This window comes from Exophiala oligosperma, assembly GCF_000835515.1.
Source record: "Exophiala oligosperma strain CBS 72588 unplaced genomic scaffold supercont1.9, whole genome shotgun sequence".
NCBI classification, from domain to species: domain Eukaryota; kingdom Fungi; phylum Ascomycota; class Eurotiomycetes; order Chaetothyriales; family Herpotrichiellaceae; genus Exophiala; species Exophiala oligosperma.
In genome coordinates, this window is record NW_015622826.1 from 1,630,030 (window position 1) to 1,649,807 (window position 19,778).

Genomic DNA, 19,778 nt, shown 5'->3' on the forward strand with positions numbered 1-19,778 from the left:
CCTACCCCAGGCGAAATATAAAGTGCCCAGGAACAGAACTTCAAAAGCTGGTAGGACACCAACACTCCTCAACAGTGTCATCTTGTGCGTGGATCTCGGACAATATACCAACAATTTTATCATGGCGCCAACTTTGAAACACATCTTTACCATGCGAGAATACTTGCATCCCGATCTTGCAGTTGTTGGGCCAAACTACACCGGAGCCACGAGACTCATGGCCAATGTCACGGGTGGCTTCATCAAGTTCAAAGACTCCGATGTGAAAGCCGACATTGTTCCGCCGGGGGGAGATTGGCCCTTGATTGATTACAACGCAAACTGTGTTCATATCGATGCCCGGGCCAGAGCAAAAACAGACAAGGGGGAAATTTACATTCGATACACGGGAATGATCATGATTGATGAGGGTACGAAGAAGATACTGGATAACGCTGCCGAAATCAAATCGACAAACTTTGGGGACACAAATTGGTTCACGAGACTAGATGTAGAGACGACCGACCAGAGTCTGAAATGGCTGGAAACATCTGCGCTTGTAGGACAAGGGCGTTGGCACATTGATGAAGGAGGGTTGGCCGCGGAATACTTGGTGTACAAGTTAGAGAACTAGTGTAGCATAAGTTCAATGCAAACAAGTGATCCTAGGAGACATATCTTTGAACGACCGAGGAAATGGTATTCTTATCCTCTCGGTAAAGAAGAATCAAATATTGTCAAAGACTCGCAAGCCTTGCTCCTCCATACGGTAGTGTCGAGTCCTCCCTTTGCTCAGCCTTGTGCTTAGTCAAGTTGCCAAGGCGGTCAGTTCCTTCTCCATACGCGACTTTGGCGACTTTGATCCGCGTTTCTGTTCCTGCGGACTCGCAACTTTTACACAATTTCTCTAAAGGACTCTCGGTCCATGTCATCGCGACAATTCCTCATGTTCGTTTCTAGTCATGGCTGATATAATCATGGCTGATACGCCTGCGAGCGATCCAGCGACCCCGTTTTCCCTTCGTCCGCGTTTCAAGATCTCAGATCTCCCTCTCGTCAAAGAACAACGATCAACCATAGATGCGCTCCTTCTGAAGTTCAAAAAGCAGGGTGGCTATGATAGTCTCAGAAAACAAGTATGGGCATCGTACAACACTTCTGACGCAAAAACTGCCCTGGCAGACAAAATTTACGCTATTGCGGAAGCCGAGATTGAGAAAGACCCGAACCTACTCAGTCGGGAACGTGGAAAGGCTGCAACGCTGATTCAAGGTGCTGTTGATCGGAGTGGCATTTATCAAGATGTGGAATCTCGCATTGATACTGAAATTGCGAAACACTTGAACAACGTACTAGATGCTGTCCGCGAAATCCGGAAAACAGATATCGGCCTTGAGGCTGCGGCAGAGGAGGAGCAGCGGGGTAGCAAGACGGATGAACAGTACAAAGCAGAAACCGAGAATCGCGCTGCTGAAAGAGACCGAAATAGGAATCGCATGGAGCAACTGCTTCGTGAGACTGCTGAGCTGAAAGCTAAGATCAAGCAGGAAGAGGAAAGGAAACGGAAGAAAGAGGAGGCGAAGCGCGAGGAGGAAGAAAGGAAGAAGCGTGAAACTGAAGAGGAGGAGAGAAGACTCGCCCGACAAAAGAGACGAGAAGAGGAAGAGAAGCGAGAAGCCGAGAGAATAAAGGCGAGAGACGAAAGACATCGAAAGCGCGAGGAAGAGAGAAAGGAAAGAGAGGCTCGTTATGAGAAAGAAAGAGAGCGCGAGAGGGAAAGAGATCGTGAACGCCGTGAGCGTGACAGAGATCGCGATCGTGATAGAGATCGCGATCGTGATAGAGATCGCGATCGAGACAGAAACAGGGAGCGCAGAAGAAGCCCAGAGCGGCGAGCATCGCGCACCGAATCGATGATTGCGAAGGATCTTCCCACCGACGAAAAAGATCTCGAAGCGACTGCTCTTGAACTACTCTTGAGCGAGGGCAAGCGACTGGCCGAAAAATCAAAGCAAAGACCCGAATATGATTTCCACAAGTCAGAAGTGCACGACCTATCTCGAAGACATGGTGTCTCTGATCGATACTCTGGTAGACGGGAACGGTCTCGCGACAGCTATAGGCGAGAACGAGACAGAGAGCGAAAAAGCAGATCTCGTGACAGACGAGCCTCAATTCAGAAGGAGAAAACGCGCACACCCAGCAAAGACCGTGAAGAAGGTGAAGCACGGAGTCAACAAGAGTCCCCGTCACCAACTCGTGAGACAGAGAAACCAAAGACCAGGAGGATGCGATCTGCATCTCCAGTGGGCATTGATCGCTATGTACCTGGTGGAGGCGTTCACCGTACCGAGGAAGAACGTGAGCGTCACAAGGACAGGCGAAGAACCCGCGAGAGCGACAAAGATCGCGAACCTAGAACCCTCCCCGATAGTCATCGTCCTGGCCGAGATGGTGATGGAGAGAGAGACAGAGATCGTGACCGGGACCGGGACCGGGATCGGACTCGAGATCGAGAAGCTGGTCAAGACCGACATGATCGTAGGGGCAGAAGTCGAGATGTTGAGCGTGATCGCGGCGACCGAGAGAGAGAACGAGACAGAGATCGGGACCGCGACAGGGACAGAAACAGAGAGAGGAGTAAGGACAGACGTAGGGACAGAAGCCGAGAACGAGAACAAGATCGAGACCGCGATCGAGACAAGTATCGCGACAGAGATCGTGACCGAGACCGTGACAGAGATAGGGACAGACGAGACCGAAGTCCTCGACGAAGAGATGATGATCGACGGGACGATCGCAGAGACAGTCGACGTGACCGAGACAGAAGTGACGTTCGACGAGAACGTGAGCCAATTCAGATTGATCGATATGTACCCGGCCGATAGTTGTCACCGGCACCTATTCGAATGGGTTGCTATATGGTGATACGAATACTCAGCACAAAGTCATTGCTCTTGCCATCAGTGGTCGATTTGGCGCCCCTGCCGACTGCAGCAAGGAAGTCTGGTCTGCCTCATTCAAGCCTATTTTATCAGCATGCTTTCGATAGTTGATTTCGGTATTTGACCTTGGTCGCAGGTCTGCCGATAAGCCTTGGATCATTGCCTTTTCCATCAGAAGAATACTACGCAGATTGTTGCCTTGTTTGGTCCATATCGATATGTGGACATAGTATAGTCTGGGCGAGAAAGACATGCCTAGTATGTGATCACGTTCTGTGCTTGGGATATCAGCCGCGGGTCAAAAAGGGACCAGAGGGTAGTGTGCACACCTTGAGCTATTGCGGCCTGCAACTCCCCTCCGCAACACAAGAGGCATATCTCCTCCCAGACCCTGATGGCTCGATTATTGTCATGTCGGACTCGAATCAACCAACGTCCTCCCTGCTGGTTTTCCGCATCTTCCCAGAGTGGCTTGACGCCGGCACGGAATATATGGATACTGTCGTTTTGTCGTATCTGCAGCCACGGCATGTTGTTGAAGATGCGATAGAACTTGCCGATATCTGATACGTCGTCGACGAGCGGGGTGAGGAGGTATTGATGCTGCGGGTCTGGTTTGGAATGCCACACGGCCCAGTGGTACTGGAATGGGAGTGGACGGAGTTTCGTGATGAGCTGTTTGTGCAGAGAAGAGGAGCGACGTGGGAGTGATGGACGTGATATATTTGCTTCTCCTCCTCGTTCTCCAGTAGATTGGCCTGTCGAGGGGACAGGCGACCGTCGGGGCGAGAGGAGGGCCGTGCCTGTGGTTGTTGGATATACTGAACCCATTGTCCTCACACTGGTTATGCAGTATCCTAAATTGAAAAAGGGCGAAAGGAAGGTGTGTGTGTACGTGCTTGATCATGAACGTCTTCCACTTCCACGAAGAAATAGAACGCTGTAAGACTACGGAGGTCCTCCGTACCAGATTTCCAGCTTGTTTCTATTCTGGATTTCCTAGCGCGGCCCATTCCAGGGGCCAGGTCCCGTTGCCAACGACCACTTCGTCACCTTTTTCTGTGTGTGTGCGGTTCGTCATGGAAACATTTTTCTTCATCGATACGCGCCGGACTGATCGTGGTCGTGAAACGTTGGTTTGTCACTTTTTGTCGTCCAATGGGTGTCGTGGTTGTGATTGGGGCGCTTGCGGCATTTATCAACTTGTGGAGCATGCACAGAATACGGAGTATGAAGCAGAGGACTACGTGCTGGTACCTCTCTACTACTCCGTACACGATACGGGAATCGATTTATCGTACAGCAAAAGAAAAGGAGGACATTGTACCATACACAGGAAGGAAGACTATTTGATTTGGTATGATCTAAATAGGACGAAAAACAACAATCAGGTATTTGAGATAACATTTGTGACTTTGATGGATATAACTGTACGCAGTATGTACACTGTATATCGTACTCTGTATACTGGATTAAAAGATACTCGATGATCCCTACGATACTCGCACCTACTCGTACTTACACTTTGATGTATACTTCCAGAGCCACGTACGCACTTACCTAGACAAACACGGTATAATACACCTCGCGTCGAAACTCACCTTTGACGTGAGGAAAGTAATCCGTGTTCCAGACGATCGGGTTGTTCCAGAGCCGTCGGTCCAGCCCACGGGTGATTTTGTTGCCATTGACGACGACCGTCTCGGTGTAGAAGTGGGCGGGGAGCCAGTCGCCGTTGGGGAGTCGCATCTCGGCCGTGTAATGCCATCCTATGGGATCGGGGACCTGGACGAACCGACTCGGGCGGGAGTGTGGAACCCGCATGCGCGTGGTGTCGTGGATGTTGCTTCTGATGCAGACCACCTTGCAACCCTGGCGCTTCGCCTCGACGACGGCCATTCTCTCGATGGTCGCGATCTCGTCCGAGGGGGGGAGTTCGTTGATGTACCATTGCACATTCACGCGGAAGCCGCTCTGGGGGATCTCACCTTCTTCGAGCTGCCCAACATCACGAGGGGTTCCTATCGTCAGTTCAAACGGGCCGCGGAGGGAGATGTGGTGGTTGTTGGACGAGCGTGACTCGGTACGATTTCTTCTGTAGGTAGCCATGGTGGTTTTAAGTTTGATGCTGCTGCTGCTGCTGCTGTGGATAATGTTCCTAGTCGCACGTTGAGTAGTACGAAAAGCCTGAGGGCAATGCAATTGATCGTTTGGTAGGTGGACCAATTTCGGATTTCCTTCCCATGGCTGATATATGCATCGTCCTGACATTGGGTGTGATCATTGTTCGAGATCAGAGTTCGTATCAGTACAAAGCAGAATGATAATGCCTTTGGTGCCTGGTTTGCGGCTGCCATGGTTGCTGGCTGTAGAATCACCATGATAACAAAGAAGAAATAGCAATTCTTTACTCTCCGGATATTTCGAGAAACAATAAATCAAAGTGGTGTCTTGTGCCGACAAAGAGTTTCAAGACAACAGCGTCGGAGACATAGAAGTCCGGACTGTCCCCTCGTCTCCTCCCGAAAGGCATGTCAGTATCAATATCAGTATGTTTTTCGAAACCTAAATCTCAAGATGGGTTGTCGTAAGGTTGCAAGGATCAAGGCTGACCTCCATCGTCCGGAAGTTAAATCGAGATAAACCGCGAAAGAAATCCCACCGTGTCTTCATCTGTAACATGCCCTTGTAAGATAAACGTGCAATTTTTTTTCGAACACTGGCTTGGCTGGGAACTCGACCAGAGATTGCGCGCTCAAGGTCGACAGAAGCAGATGTCGGCGGTCGCCGATATACCTCCAGCCCAGACTCTGCCATTGCAAACTAAACGTCCTCTTGGGTCAGTCTCAGGGATCTCTTCACACATCCCAGATCCATCGGCATGCAACGTTGAATTCAAGAGGGTACTCGGAGAATCAGTTCGAGAGAGGCATAGCGGAACGAGCAGTGACCCCTACTCGACCCCCACAATATAGTCCCCAACTTAACTCAAGACGCAGTCTTCAGATTTGCTGTTGAGCGAGCCTTGGCATGCTGTGATGCCGGTCATTTAGTCATTAGTAGTATATCGTCAGACGTCGAAGCGGAGTACGAGTACCCTGATATTCAAGATGCTGTGCTGTATGATGGTGGTGACCAGTACGCGCACAGGGCAAGTCGCCGCGGCTCGAGAACTTTTAAACGCGCCTCACATGGAGAAGTACCGACGCGGAGGTCTGCGCTCGCTGCTGTCAAGAATGCTTCGACAAGCATCAATTCACGAAAATCGCAGGCTAGGAGGCATTGGAGAGCACAGGCCTTCCCAGCCACCAGGGTCCGTGTCGACCTGGATGCTGCAAAGGCGTGTCGAAGCCTTGCACAGTAGCTGCCTGATGAACATTCTTGTCTCTGGTCAGCTCTGGCCTCTGTGGATCTTCGTCCGTGTCGCAAGAAAGACATTCGGAGTGGCAACAGATGGTTGCAAGTAATTTCCAGCAGGGAGCCGGAGCGGACGTTTCATGATGGATGGAATCGTGGCCAGTAGAACAAACAAGAGCTGTAGCTTCTCCGGAACCACGTTTCTCCATTGCCGAAGCTAAGCCCATAGTAGACTAGCATAAGAGTACAGCGCGTTTAATGGTTGGCTGCAACTGACCGCGTCTTTTTTTGCCCCTGGATTTCCTGGTCCGTTCTCCCTTTCGACTTGCCATTCATTTTTCTGCCCTGCCTCACCCCTACTAGGGAGACCTTGTCTGCTTGCTCGGCCTGTGGAGGTGACGGACTTCCTCAGCCTCTCCCAGGGGGCTTTTTAAACATGGGGCGATCGTCGGTGCGTGAGCCACCATTCCGGCTCGTATCTGCCAGTGGCGCGAACTGCCTTGGCCAATCGCTTGCTGCAGAGCTTCACTGTCTCGGTCGGCCCCTTCAGCTACGGAGGTATTTGCTATGCGTCCATGCTCGAATCACCACGCTCTACAAGCTCACTGCCTGAGAAGCTTCTTCTTGGTCTTCTTCCAAGCGACCCATCTCTCAATCGCGGTGGACAAAGCTCATGAAAAGCTCCAAGTCCGAAAGCGCGATTTTTTGTAAGGTCTCGAGCCGTCTTTTTGGTGAGGGAGGTCTCGTGTTTGCCAATAGGATGCCATTGTTTCATCTACCCCTTGCCCAGTGCATCTGACAAGCATTAACCGAATGACGTTGGAGGAGTCCGGGAGCCTTTGTTCGCCCATCACCTGGTCTGTGGGTCGGTCTTGAATGTGGTCTATATAGTTCATCAACTGACTGCACTTGGACAGCTCCTCAAAGCTTTCTCTCACTACTTTGTTTTACCGTCACTCCTTCAATATACCAGCACTGGCAGGCTAGCCGATCCATTCATTCATTCATCCCTTTCACTCATTCACTCACTCTCATTGTGTTGGCTTTCTGAATTGTCTTGCCTGGCGCGAACAATCCCACAATACATTCCTTTGACACGCAAAACAATAACCAAAGTCAGCAAGCCGCTCCCTTTGTTGAATCCTTTAAGGTATGCTACAAAATACTGGTCTTCTTTGACCTGCCTCCCCTCAGACTGCCTGATCTTTTATACTTGCCACTGTCACTTGGTATTCCTTTGTCTGAGCAGATCATCAAACGGCATTGTCTGTCCGGAGATGGTCCTTATTAACGCTCTGACAATTTTCGGCCATTTATCGTTCTTTTCCTATCCGATACCAAAAAAACTCAACTAACACGTTAGTTAAGTGCAATCTGGCTATTGCCCTGCCCGACACTCTCTCAAGCGCGAAAGCAAACCCGTTCATCTAGACCGATATTCTAGATCGACATCTTCTACAACAACAACCATGGCTTCTTCAATCAAGAATGTGGCCACGGCCTCCATCCTTCTTCTTCTCACTGCGACCACCAATGCTCACATGATCATGAAGACTCCTGTCCCTTATGGCAAGAGTTCCCTCACCAACTCACCACTCCTTGCTGATGGCTCCGACTTCCCTTGCAAACAACGACCTGGAGTCTACGACGCAGAAGGTGCACAGAATGTTGCGGCCATTGGCGAACCTCAAACCTTGAGCTTCACTGGTTCGGCTGTTCACGGCGGAGGCTCTTGTCAAGTCAGTCTGACGACCGATCTACAACCTACAAAAGAGTCCAAGTGGATGGTCATCAAGTCTATTGAAGGTGGATGTCCGGCGAACGTGCCTGGCAACCTTCCTGCAGACCCCAACGGAGACGGCGCCTCCACCTTCCAATTTACTGTTCCAGACGGAATCGCTCCCGGCGACTACACCCTCGCTTGGTCGTGGATCAACAAGGTTGGCAACAGAGAGTTCTATATGAACTGCGCACCGTTTACCGTGACCCAGAAAAATGGCGGCGCAAAAAAAAGAGAGGAGGAGAAGCCGGCAGAGGCTCCACAAATGTCACAAAAACGCCAAAACAGTTTCCCAGACATGTTTGTCGCAAATTTGGCTGGGGTTTCTTCTTGTACGACGCCGGAGGGATTTGATTATCTCTACCCCAACCCAGGCATGTACGTTCAAAAGGCCGGCGCAGGTCCCTACACGCAGCTCTCCTGTTCAGATGATGCAGGTAGCAACCCAGCTCCTACGCAAGTTTCCTCGGCCTTCCCAGGAGGAGGATCTGGAGCTTCCCAGCCAAGCGCACAGCCAGCAGCAGGTTCGGCGGCCGCAGGTCCCCAAAACGGCTCCGACCAATCTGGATCATCTCCTCAAGTCACTGGCTCGGCACCGCCGGCGGGTGGCCTCCCAGTACCAACTACGTTCGTCACCGAAACCTCGAGACCAGTCTCACCCGGTGTCTTCGCCACGTCCGCTGCGGCTGCTGCAGGATCAGTCAGTCAGTCAGTAGCCCCGGAGGCCGCTCCCACCGCTTCCACTCAACAACCACCCTCAAGTAATTCCGGGGCATCCAACGAGACGGGCACTCAATCAGGAGCTTGCTCGGTCGAAGGCCAGTGGTCATGTTCCGCAGACGGAAGCTCTTTCCAGCGATGCAGCAGCGGGGTATGGAGCGTGTCTATGGAGATGGCCGCGGGTATGAAATGCACTCCCGGCCTCTCAACCGACTTGGGCATGAAAGCAGGACGGCTGAGACGTCGCATATCATTCATGAAAATCTAACACCCCGGGCATCTTGGTAACCATAGTGTGGAGAAGAATGCGTTGACGATTTGGATGAGGAAACACATATGAAGTAGGACCTAAGTACTGGATACTTTGGGACATGGAAGAAATATCGAGTCGAATTTGTACAAACAAAAAAATGAAACCTGTATGCTTTACCGCTCCTTGCAAGAATTGACATGCCATACAACTTGTAGTCCGTACTGTAACTCCATTGGGTGGGTGGCACGCTGGCCGGTGCCGGGTACTTGTACCCGAAGCCACCCTCCTCCCCCTGTTGCCCGTGACAAGTACGGATAGTACGTACAATGAGAATAGTACACAGCGCATCCATTGACGGTGAGCAACCTGGGACCGCATCGCTTCTAACGAAACAAATGTCCTCCCAATACATCTTGGATATAAATATTGCTTGCCCAGGTTTGTAAAAATTTTTATCACGAGCAGCATCACTGCTCCCTTTCCCTCCTTACCACGATGACTTCGTCAGAAGACAGGACACCCACTACTCTACCGCCTGGCACCTCTGACAACACCACGGCGCCGTCGAAGTCGACTCTGTTGGCCACTTCCTCTGACCTGGCTCACCTGTCTTCCCTGACTGAGCATGCCAAAGACGACGACTCGCCCACAATCTGGGCCGAAGTCAATAGAGTCTTGGCTCAACATTTCGGTCACTCTCTCTTCACCATACTTACATACTCTTCTTCCTCCACACCAGACTCTTCCACACTAGTGGTTAGACGAATCTATAGTACCAGGGAGGATTTGCATCCACTGGGGTTGCGACGAGGACCAGGCCAGCAGCAGAGTGACGCCAGCTCCGGCGGAGGAGGCAGTCTCGGCAAGTCCGAAATCCCTCCGCAGCGAGAGGCCTGGATCCAACGTGTCCTCATCGACGGTGAGACATGGCGAGGATCGACGAAAGAAGATTTGAAGGCAGTCTTTGAAGATTGGGAACTGTTGTGGAGCCTCGGCTTGGGGTCGGTGCTGAACATCCCCGTGCGATTGGGGACCAAAACCATCGGGTCATTGAATGTTTTGGATAAAGAACATGCATATGACGAGGCAGATTTGAGTTTCGGAACACTCGTTGCTCAGATGGTGGCAGGTCGCGTCGACAAAGCTGGACGGCTACCCATATCTTAGCAAAGTCGAACTCGGAAATGTAGAGAGTCAATGAATATACACTGATGGTAACTAGCTGATAGATAGCCATAGTATCAGATAAGACCATGAGAACTGAAGAAGGAAACTCTCGACTGGCTCAAGTGGCCTGACCTAGAACTCCGAACAAGTACATCTCGTTTTCCGTTTCTACATGCCGTAGTATCCTGGACATCTCTTCATACACGTTTCGAATAGGTAGTCACGAAACTCCAGCCCTGGTCTATCCGTCACCTGACTAAGACATTCTCATCTCACAGTACGCCTTACAGCGAGTAACGGATATTCTTGTTTTGCCAGTCGGTCTCGTCTAGCTCGAGCTGCTCGAAGGCGTTCTCCGCGGCTTCGCCCATCACGATGTTGTCCTGACCCCTCTCCTGATCACGTTTTCCGTTCCACCAGGCCATGAGCTGTCGCATGGTGAGAATAATGGCAATGTTGAGCACGAAGCAGGCGATCATGACATTGAAAGCAGTCTGATAAAACAGGGGTTAGTATAGATTCTCTTGTCACTGTGGGAAGCGCAAGAGATGAAAACACACCTTGTAGCCTGGGGCTTCACGGGCCAAGAATGTCTGTGGTCCGATGATGTATCCTGTGCAGAATCCCAGGAAAAGCATTGCGTTGACGGTTGCCTTTTTGGTATGGCCACAAATGTTACTCGAGATCAAACTCAAGATGGTGGGGAAAGAGCTGGCGTAGGCTGAGATGAGCCACAGACCAGCCAGGCGGCTTATTTTATCGCTTTCGGGAAGAAGCTTGATCATCAGGGCTCCCGCAAGCGAGATGAGGTTGAGTAATGCGATCGAGATGCAGCGAGCGTTCTTGAATGACATTGATACCGCAACAGTGAAGACGACGAACAGGAGCAAGAAGGCGCCTTGAGACATTGTGAGGAGCTGGGTTTTGTAGAGGCTGAAGCCGAAACTTTTCAGAATGATGCTTCCGAACTGGCGTCTTTGTCAACAATGGCTCTGTTTTACCCCAGAAGCACGTTGGGTGAGCACTTACCGCCGTGAGACCCCCTCCTGGAAGAGTGGTAAATATATTGAGCAAGAAGAACAACCATGTTCTGGGATCAATCAAAGCTTCCTTGAACTGGGCACTGCTCCATTTCCTGCTGTCGGCTGAGTGGCGCGTACCTTGCACTCGAGCGAATGCCAACTTTCTCTCTTCGGTGGTGAGGAACTTCGCCGTCTGAGGGTTGTTGGGGAGCACAAAATACATGACAATACCCCAAATGATTGTCACCGCACCAAAAATGATGAAGAGAAACTGCGAGAAGTAAGAATACAGCTTGACATGAACGCAAGATCATGAGCCTCACCTGCCAACTTTTGACTGCGCTATGTATGTGGGAAAACCCATAGGCTAAGACGCCTCCAAATATATAGGCGACACTGGCGCCTCCATACCAAATCCCGTGTCTGAGAGCGTGTTCGGATGGCTTGTACCACATCGCGGTGATCATAGTGAAGCCAGGATTGATCGCTGCCTCAAAGCAGCCGAGAAGGATACGCAGGACGGACAGAGTTCCGAAGTCATGGCCGGCAGCCGTGCACATAAGAATGCCACCCCAGATTATGCTAGGAGAAATCAGTCATCAAAAGCTAGTTGCATCATTCGTGGGCACTCACACAGTCAAGACGACAACCTTTGCAGCAGGAAATTTGACCAGCGCGATGGCAGAAATAGGGCTGGCAACCAGGAAGCCAACGTAGAAAAAGCTCGACACCCACGGATACTGCGAGCCGCTCAATTTCTCCTCGAATTAGCAAGAGCACTACATCTGAGCAAGCTGTAACTTACCGTATCTTCTATAATACCCATAATGGCTGTGTATCCCAGCGAGGTCTTGTCTAGGTACTGGAAGAGGTACAACAAGAACATGACCGGCATCAAGCTATCGTGGGTTAGAATTGGCATACTGTGGCAAGGCATTGGGCATAGGCTGACTGAAAATCAATCTTCCTCACGAGCCGTCTTTCCTCGGCTGGATGGAGGAAAACGATCCCCGATGAATCTTGCTGACCAGATTGAGACGTCACACACTCCATATCGTCCTTGGTGTCAGACAAGGTCTTTGTTTCGGTGGAAGCCATAATCGCTGCGGCAGAGAACTGATAGTGATCGTTGCGGGTGTATGTTGCACGAATTCTAGATCCAGATCAAATCCATCTCGTCGCATGTGGGAGTTCGTGATTCTTATGCTCAGGGCCGTACCCCGTGGGAACAATCCAGTTCGTATCTTCTCAAAGCCACCGGGCCCGATACCGAACTCATTGCCTGCGATAACCGATCAATGCTAGTCGGATTTCGTGCCCTATTGAGCACTTTAAGGGCTGGGCCAAGCGATGTTGAGGGATTCTGCGGGTACCTCTACCCGGTCTTTTCACTGGAATACCCCGTATCTCAAGCCGAACGTGGCGGGTACGTGTACCCGCCAACGCCAATCAAACAAGAACCTACGAACGAGCTATCGTTCTCTTCGCCACCAACTTGACAACTGCGAATTCGTCGGGTACTGGTACCCGTAAATGAGCGCGGGGGCTCTAGAATCCCTGTCGACCTGGCAAGATCACTGTGATCTAATTCAGACGACAAATTTATAATGTCGACATGTCATAGTCCATCGTCTCTTCGTGAGACAACATTCACCCACTCCGCACACTTTGAAACCATGGACGGACAGACTGAACATAAGGCATCATTTCTGAATGACATGGCGACCCCTTGGAAACTTCCAGCTCAGCCAAAATATGTACTCCTGGGGGCCAACCTGATCGATCCTGTTCAGGGCGTCGTTATCAAGAATGCAACCATCCATCTTTCCCAAGGCATTGTGGCATCCGTGAATGGGCCACGTGAAGAGTGGGAAAATGACTCAGACACGGTAAAGGTTGACCTACAAGGGAAATATGTATGCCCAGGGTTGATTGATTGTCACGTTCACCTTGCGGCGGTCCCAGGCGAAAAGGATTTGCGGGATATGAAGGGCATGAGTCCGCTTGTCTCCCTCCTGCGCCAACCTCAAGTCTGTAGAGCCATGCTTGAGCGCGGATTTACCACAGTGCGAGACTGTGGAGGTGCAACACTCGCTTTGAAAGAGGCGATTGAACAGCACGTGCACCCGGGACCTCGCATCTTTTTCGCAGGACATGCTTTATCGCAGAGTGGGGGGCATGGAGATATGCGCCAAAAGCACGATAGCAGTGAGTGCTGCGCTGCGAGCGTTCTGAACATTGGAAAAGTTGTCGACGGCGTGCCGGAATGTCTCAAATATGCCCGAGAGGAGCTTCGTCAAGGTGCCGACTTCCTCAAAATCATGGGGGGTGGCGGAGTCGCCAGTCCCACCGACAAAATTGAGCACATCCAGTTCTCCGATGAAGAAATCAGAGCTATTGTGACAGTGGCGTCGAATGCGGGCACCTATGTTACTTCCCATGCTTATACGCCACAGGCGATCCAGCAGGCGCTCCGACAGGGCGTGATGGGCATCGAGCATGGGAATTTAATCGACGAAGAGACTGCCAAGTTAATGCACGAGAAGGGAGCGTTCTTGACACCGACTCTCGTCACGTATGCTACCATGGCCAAGGCCCCTGGGTTTTTGCCTCCAGCTTCGGCTCGAAAGAACAAAGAAGTGTTGGAAAAGGGATTGCATGCTCTTCAACTTGCATCCAAGAACAATGTCAACATATGTTTCGGCACCGATCTGTTGGGGGTGCTTCAATTTGCCCAATCCCACGAATTTAGTCTGCGGAGTAAGGTCCTACCACCCAAGGATATCCTCCAAAGTGCTACAGTCACTGCTGCTCGTATGCTTCGTCAACAAGACTTCTTGGGCCAAATACGTCCGGGATTTGCAGCCGATCTCCTGATCTTGAAGGCAAACCCTTTGGAGGACATCACAGTGTTGGATGATCCCGATCAGAACGTGCTGGCAACCCTAAAAGATGGACGGGTTGTGGCGACTAGATGGTCGGAACTCAGTCTGGACGTCAAGAGGCTTGCAAAACTCGCGTAGGAAGACGACAGCGTATCGCACGATGCGATGGATTCGATCGGCTTCATTATGGCAGTTCATGGTGGCGGTAGTTCTTGATGCTGTTCAATGATATGATGTGTACAGTGTATGCAGTGATAGGGTTACATGCGTATCGCCTGAGCAATCTTTCGTTATTACCGCTTCAGATAGAGTGCAGATAGTGCCTCCCGGAAGTGAACTTCAGTTTCGTAGGGGTTGAAAAGTGACAATAGTTTCTAAAAGATATAAGAAGAGATCAAGTGTTGAGGAGGGACATCATAGAGTACTACTGTGTTCCTGATTGCTGCTGCTTTATACTTCTAACATTCTGTTCCTTAAAGCAGCAGCGTTCATGAACAGAATAAGACGGGTAGATTCGGTACTCGGTCAATGTTGACCTCACTTTCCTCCGCCCACTTTCAAGCGTAGGAACCGATTCTGGCAATGGCTGAGGCCTTCGAAGTTGATGTCTAGTATTAAATGTCACTTTTCAAAGATATCATCGTCGAAACAAAAGGTATCAATCGCTCTCAAATCGGACGCTCGAGAAGACGGAATGCAATGCTGCCAGGGAAGGTTCAGTCTTCGAAACGAAATCGCCCACATGTACCGCTGGAAAACAGGAAGAGGACAGTTCAAGCATGCATTCAGTGTCGTACAAGTAAAAAGAAATGTCGGCCAGGTCCTCGAAACCAATGTGCAAGTTGTGCGCGATCTAGACAAGCATGTGTGTTTGAAAGCATTCCCCCTAGGCAACATGAGACCCAGCGAGAGTCGCCGAAAGTAACCAATTCACCTCAAGACGATCTATTCCGCTGGGCTAACATGGCAAATGACATCTCAGCCCGGTTCAACGAAATTTGCCCCGGAAACGCCTTGGATCCGAACCACTTCTCAATAATATCTGGCCTGTTCCGCGAAGCTGTTGCTGGCCAGGGTCAACGTCTCGACCTCAGTCACGACGCTTCGGACCACGAGACAACATCTCCCAGATCAGGTGTTGGTAGGCAGATCTCTCTCCGTATCCAGCTGTTGATTGACCTGGCGGCCAGAACGCGAAATGTTGATTTCCGAGCAAGGCTTTTTGACTGCGGTGTCTGAGACAATTGCTCCAGACCATCCTCAGAACGATAAAGTAAGTTAGGTACAAGCGATTCGATTGAAACAAATCTGATGCTTCATTTAGAGCGCCTCGCCTGTCCATAACTTACAACATCATCAAGACTCGAGGTTACTTGTTGCAGGCATAGCCAAGCTTCCACCATATCGGGAGGCTGTGTCTCTTACCGACGTCTTCTTCACGTATCTCGAATCCAACTGGTACTATTTTGATGAAGGCTGGTTTCGTGGTCTACTGGTACAGGTTTACCGGGAAGAACCTCTCGCACCACAAATCCATTGCACAACCTTGTGCTTGGTCTTCCTGGTGCTCGCTCTGGGTGAATCCTTCCTCCATGTCAACCAATCGAGTCCAGCGGATTTACGTCAACAAGACCTTGCTCTGGATGAGCTTCCCGGTATTCATTTCTACCAGGTGGCCATGGAATTAATGCCTAGCGTCCTAAGTACTACCACTGTTGAGAGCGTGCAGTGTTGCCTCTTGAAGGCGTTGTATACCCTTCCAACTCAGAACAGCTCTTATTTTTATACCTACTCTGGACTTGCGTTGCGCCTAGCAGTCAGTCTTTCGCTTCACCTTAACACAACTGACAATAAAGTCACGCCCGAGAGTCGTGAAGTGTCAACTAGAGTGTTTTGGACTGCCTATTGTATTGAAAGGTTAGACCCATGACAAGTATGGAAGTGCACGAGTTAACTTCTTTCAGACGATCATCGGTTGTGATGGGCTTCCCGACAATGCTACAGATGAAAGATATAACTGCCCCTCTCCCTCAGAAGAGGCCGGACTTGGACAAACTTCGTCCCCAAAAGGTGGATCGTCTCATCGCCTTCACGAAACTGACCTTGGTCCTGAATAAAGTCACCGACGCAAGGTGGGGAACCTACCAACTCCAATGCTTTCGAATTCATGGTCACTAACAAAATTTATAGTCCCGTCGATGAAAATTCGGACAAGTTTTCTTGGGCGTGTTCGACCCTCGAGGGTTGGAAGCGATCTCTGCCCGCCCACTTGGTGGCTCTTGATACATTGTCCTTGCGGGCCACTGCTCATCTTGATATCATGTACCAGATAATCTGGATCTATATTGGCCGGGCAGCCCTATTGCGTCTTGTTCGAAAGCGGCTTCGCCAAAGTGATGGAGGGGGAAAGTCGGACCTTTCTACAACCGAAAAACTCGCCGATAAATGCGTCAACGCCGCCCATACCATTATTGAATGGATTAACCTTCTAAGCAGCCACAATAAGCTTGCCAAATTCTCCTGGACGGATTTCCACTCTTGCTCCTCCGCGATTATCGTCATACTCTTGAATGAGGTATTGCGTACACGAGATCTGTCCTCGTCGACCATTGACCATGGTATTGACGCTCTGCGGTTCATGGCAAGTGGTAGTCGGCTTGCCAGAGATGGGCTCCATTTGGTCGAACGCCTACGCGCCAGTGTTCGCAAACACAAAGCATCAGGGCAAAACGGCCCAACATTGGTGGCCCGGAACGACAATGCAGCAGCCGAAGCCCCGGGTTTATCATTGACACAAGACACTGGTGCCGAGTACACTCCTTCTGACTTTTCGAACTTTGACCCGGCGTTGTTCAGCGACCTGGAGCCCTCGTTACTCCAATACTCAAGTCAAGACCTCTCCCTCTTTGGTTTTGACGGCTTCTTCCCTACGGACGAAGCGGATGGCTCCTTGTGGAGCTGGGACGATCCAATGAACCCGGCGCTGCCATGGTAATCCAACGCCTGGAGAGACCTTCAGCACGGGAAAAGATCTCCTTCATCTTCAAGCGCACACTCCGGGACCATTTACAGAGGCCATATCAAAGATTCGACTGGGGAGGAAGCACGTCACTTCTCAAATCTTTACATTGCACAAAAGGAAAAACAAAAAACAAGAAAAAAGTCTACGCATGTTCTAATATTTTGTATCTGTACTAGGATCCAGCTATTTAGGCAACATTCTGGCTGGTAAATCAGCTGTTCAAAATGCTGTGCAAATTGGATCGGTCACGTTGACGATGATGATGTTATGTGTAACTCAAGGTTGAATCCAGGATACTCATGACAGAAGATGGATGTAACCCTAAGATATACCCATAGGTCCATTGTACATGAGGCGTAAGGCGTCGCAACAGGTGGGAGGAGAGCCGAGGTCATTTGTTTTAATATTGTATCTATGGGGCTGACATTAACCCGGTGGGAGTCAGAAGGGCTTTATTGCCCCAATTTTCTGGTTCATATTGGTATCTACAACAACCGACATGACCCAAAGCTGCTGCTCGAGTGCATCTATGACTGAAAGGAACTCTAAAGTCATACTCCGTGGTATTCCTTTCAAAGCCAGTAGAAAAAGTCCGGATGATCCTCGCAAATCTCTTCGAGGTCCATTCTTCTCCTCTCACGGGCGTCCGGGGTATGTTGATTCTGTCGCTTTTTGTGGTTTTGCACGTGAAGATAGCCCATCAACAGCGTAGCCACGAGCATCCCCAGCAGGGCAAACGACAGGGCAAAGATTTTGCCCTTGCGGTATGTGGGTGGAGAGTCAAAGACCATAGATCCTGCGATAGAAAAGGATTGGCCCACCATGTTGATCGCGGCGAGGGATGCAGCCCTGTAGGTTCAAGTATTTGTCTCAGTATAACGCACTCTCACAAGAATGGTTATCAATCACGTTCTCACTCACCTCTTTGTAAACCCAATTATGTTGGAGTTCAACCACCCCAGACTGAGTATGACGGTCGGATAGGTCCCGACGGCGATGACAAACGTCCCTCCAAACGCGAGCTTTTTGTGTTCAACCCCGGCGACGAGCAGGATGATCCAACCTACGGCCGTGATGGCGTAAGCAGTGACCAAGAAGCCGCCACGGTGCCTCGTCCGATCCGACGCGAAGCCGAATATCAAGATCGAAGTAACGGCACAGGCAAAGACCGGGATGGTAAGTAGTTGGGCATGCACCGATTTGTAGCCCAGAGACTTGATGATCAAAGGCAAGAAACCTCCAACCGAGGCCAGATTGACATTGGTGCAGCAGTACAGGACGATGTAGAGATATATCTTCACGTCCTTCATGAGACCGAGAAGCTGCTTTGGGGTGATTTTCGCGTGGAGGGTGTTGTAAGCCTCTCGTGATCGCAACATTGCCATGGACTTTTCTGCTTCGGTGAAACCGAATCGTACCTTTTCAGGCACAGGTGGGAGAAGAGCCAGGATGATGAAGCCACATGCTATGGTGATTGGTCCTGATTCAGGCATGATGTCAGTGCATTGTAGTCTTTGGTAGATATGAGTTCTCCCACAAACGTACCCTCGATGAGAAAAATCCATTGCCATGCCGCCACACCTAGAGCTCCGTTCAAGTTTGTCTCGATGCCATACGCTATCAAGCCATTGAAACTGCCTGCGAGTGCTTGCATCGAGAATAAAATGCCAATGCGTGAGGCCAGTTCGTTTCTCTTGTACCACAATGTGACATAGAGTGGTGCAGCTTGCACGAAGGCTTCAGCTGCTCCGATGACGACACGTAGGCCTGCAAGGGTGGCATAGTTCCGTGCCTGAGAAAGTCTTCGACACTGTCAAAATGAAGTCTGTAGTATACACTGGGTGACTTACAATGTTGTCACGAGTCCCCACGATACCATGGCAAGGCAGAGTTGGATTGGTGGTGTCACTTTTCGAAGGAAGAGGTCGCCTGGAAGCTGAAAGACGATGTATCCAACGTAGAATAGGGACACACAATTCGCCAGTTGTTTGCCTGTCAGGTGCAGGTTTTCAGACATGCCGGCAACAGCTGCATTGGCAAGATCACCTCGATCCTGGATGAAATTAGCTGATCTATCATACACTCTTTGTGCACAGCCAGAACACACCATAGAGGCGAGAAAGTACACCAAGGCGAGAAGGGGCAAGATGATGAAGTCGATCTTGAGTAAGAGCTTGCGCTCGATCTTCTTCTCCTCAGGAGTCCTTTGGCGTTCCTCGAACACGGTTAGACCAGTCACAGAAGAGTCGTGCACTTCATCGAGGTGTAGACTTAGTCCTTCGCCATTCTTGTTATCGTCGTGCGCCGACATTTCGACACTGGTATCTGTTCTATCCATAGCAAGTCTCAATAGGTTCGCGTTATTCTTGAAGAAGGACTGCACTGGGGTATCGACTCCCATAAGTACTCCCCTTCATCTGGGGGAGGTCTGTGGGGAGAGCCGAATTCGCTTGAGCTTTCCCTGTTTCGATAAGCGAGGCGGCTTATGAAAGCGCAAAACGGGGTCATTGCGGCGTCCTCCATATGATTTCGTCAGTTGAAGCCGTAATTCATAAGCGTTTCACGCTGCGCTGAGGTGACGGCCGCTCATTGCGCTTACATTGGCGAAACAAACATAAACACCAAGCGAAAGCGCTCAGATGTCGCAT

The 19,778-nt window shown here is 50.5% G+C and overlaps 8 protein-coding genes across 8 annotated transcripts; 5 read left to right on the forward strand and 3 right to left on the reverse strand.

The window, feature by feature from the left end:
- Positions 1-867: 867 nt before the first annotated feature.
- PV06_09148 (uncharacterized protein) lies at positions 868-3,858 on the forward strand. The gene has a single exon (XM_016410566.1). It carries the CDS (start codon positions 942-944, stop codon positions 2,865-2,867), a length of 1,926 nt encoding a protein of 641 aa, XP_016259588.1. The 5' UTR covers positions 868-941; the 3' UTR covers positions 2,868-3,858.
- On the reverse strand, positions 3,180-3,755 carry PV06_09149 (uncharacterized protein; the record flags this gene model as incomplete). Its single annotated transcript, XM_016410567.1, has 1 exon — positions 3,180-3,755. One exon carries the CDS (start codon positions 3,753-3,755, stop codon positions 3,180-3,182), a length of 576 nt encoding a protein of 191 aa, XP_016259589.1.
- Positions 3,859-7,750: 3,892 nt separating the features above from the next.
- Positions 7,751-9,049, forward strand: PV06_09150 (uncharacterized protein; the record flags this gene model as incomplete). The annotated part of the gene is made up of 1 exon (XM_016410568.1): positions 7,751-9,049. The coding sequence occupies one exon, from the start codon at positions 7,751-7,753 to the stop codon at positions 9,047-9,049; it is 1,299 nt and encodes a 432-aa protein (XP_016259590.1).
- Positions 9,050-9,529: 480 nt separating this feature from the next.
- On the forward strand, positions 9,530-10,201 carry PV06_09151 (uncharacterized protein; the record flags this gene model as incomplete). Its single annotated transcript, XM_016410569.1, has 1 exon — positions 9,530-10,201. One exon carries the CDS (start codon positions 9,530-9,532, stop codon positions 10,199-10,201), a length of 672 nt encoding a protein of 223 aa, XP_016259591.1.
- Positions 10,202-10,266: 65 nt separating this feature from the next.
- Positions 10,267-12,660, reverse strand: PV06_09152 (uncharacterized protein). Its single transcript, XM_016410570.1, has 7 exons — positions 12,176-12,660; positions 12,029-12,122; positions 11,857-11,981; positions 11,547-11,805; positions 11,231-11,494; positions 10,762-11,169; positions 10,267-10,695 (listed from the first exon to the last, which is right to left on the reverse strand). The coding sequence occupies exons 1-7, from the start codon at positions 12,319-12,321 to the stop codon at positions 10,486-10,488; spliced, it is 1,506 nt and encodes a 501-aa protein (XP_016259592.1). The 5' UTR covers positions 12,322-12,660; the 3' UTR covers positions 10,267-10,485.
- Positions 12,661-12,899: 239 nt separating this feature from the next.
- Positions 12,900-14,333, forward strand: PV06_09153 (uncharacterized protein; the record flags this gene model as incomplete). Its single annotated transcript, XM_016410571.1, has 1 exon — positions 12,900-14,333. One exon carries the CDS (start codon positions 12,900-12,902, stop codon positions 14,244-14,246), a length of 1,347 nt encoding a protein of 448 aa, XP_016259593.1. The 3' UTR covers positions 14,247-14,333.
- Positions 14,334-14,676: 343 nt separating this feature from the next.
- Positions 14,677-17,527, forward strand: PV06_09154 (uncharacterized protein). The gene is made up of 5 exons (XM_016410572.1): positions 14,677-15,249; positions 15,299-15,381; positions 15,433-16,025; positions 16,073-16,240; positions 16,299-17,527. The coding sequence occupies exons 1-5, from the start codon at positions 14,727-14,729 to the stop codon at positions 17,101-17,103; spliced, it is 2,172 nt and encodes a 723-aa protein (XP_016259594.1). The 5' UTR covers positions 14,677-14,726; the 3' UTR covers positions 17,104-17,527.
- An 18-nt stretch (positions 17,528-17,545) lies between these two features.
- Positions 17,546-19,713, reverse strand: PV06_09155 (uncharacterized protein). Its single transcript, XM_016410573.1, has 5 exons — positions 19,238-19,713; positions 18,981-19,183; positions 18,676-18,932; positions 18,052-18,610; positions 17,546-17,979 (listed from the first exon to the last, which is right to left on the reverse strand). Exons 1-5 carry the CDS (start codon positions 19,529-19,531, stop codon positions 17,703-17,705), a joined length of 1,590 nt encoding a protein of 529 aa, XP_016259595.1. The 5' UTR covers positions 19,532-19,713; the 3' UTR covers positions 17,546-17,702.
- Between the last annotated feature and the right edge of the window lie 65 nt (positions 19,714-19,778).

Bases quoted from the DNA above. Each gene is read 5' to 3' on its own strand.
- PV06_09152 (XM_016410570.1), bottom strand. From the start codon at position 12,321: ATGGCTTCCACCGAAACAAAGACCTTGTCTGACACCAAGGACGATATG. The intron at 12,123-12,175 runs GTCAGCCTATGC...AACCCACGATAG, and splicing joins GTGAGGAAGATTGATTTTCA to CTTGATGCCGGTCATGTTCT. The intron at 11,806-11,856 runs GTGAGTGCCCAC...GATTTCTCCTAG, and splicing joins AAGGTTGTCGTCTTGACTGT to CATAATCTGGGGTGGCATTC.
- PV06_09155 (XM_016410573.1), bottom strand. From the start codon at position 19,531: ATGGGAGTCGATACCCCAGTGCAGTCCTTCTTCAAGAATAACGCGAAC. The intron at 18,933-18,980 runs GTAAGTCACCCA...ACAGTGTCGAAG, and splicing joins TGGGGACTCGTGACAACATT to ACTTTCTCAGGCACGGAACT. The intron at 18,611-18,675 runs GTACGTTTGTGG...TGCCTGAATCAG, and splicing joins ATGGATTTTTCTCATCGAGG to GACCAATCACCATAGCATGT.
- PV06_09154 (XM_016410572.1), top strand. From the start codon at position 14,727: ATGTCACTTTTCAAAGATATCATCGTCGAAACAAAAGGTATCAATCGC. The intron at 16,026-16,072 runs GTTAGACCCATG...AACTTCTTTCAG, and splicing joins ACTGCCTATTGTATTGAAAG to ACGATCATCGGTTGTGATGG. The intron at 16,241-16,298 runs GTGGGGAACCTA...CAAAATTTATAG, and splicing joins AATAAAGTCACCGACGCAAG to TCCCGTCGATGAAAATTCGG.
- PV06_09148 (XM_016410566.1), top strand. From the start codon at position 942: ATGGCTGATATAATCATGGCTGATACGCCTGCGAGCGATCCAGCGACC.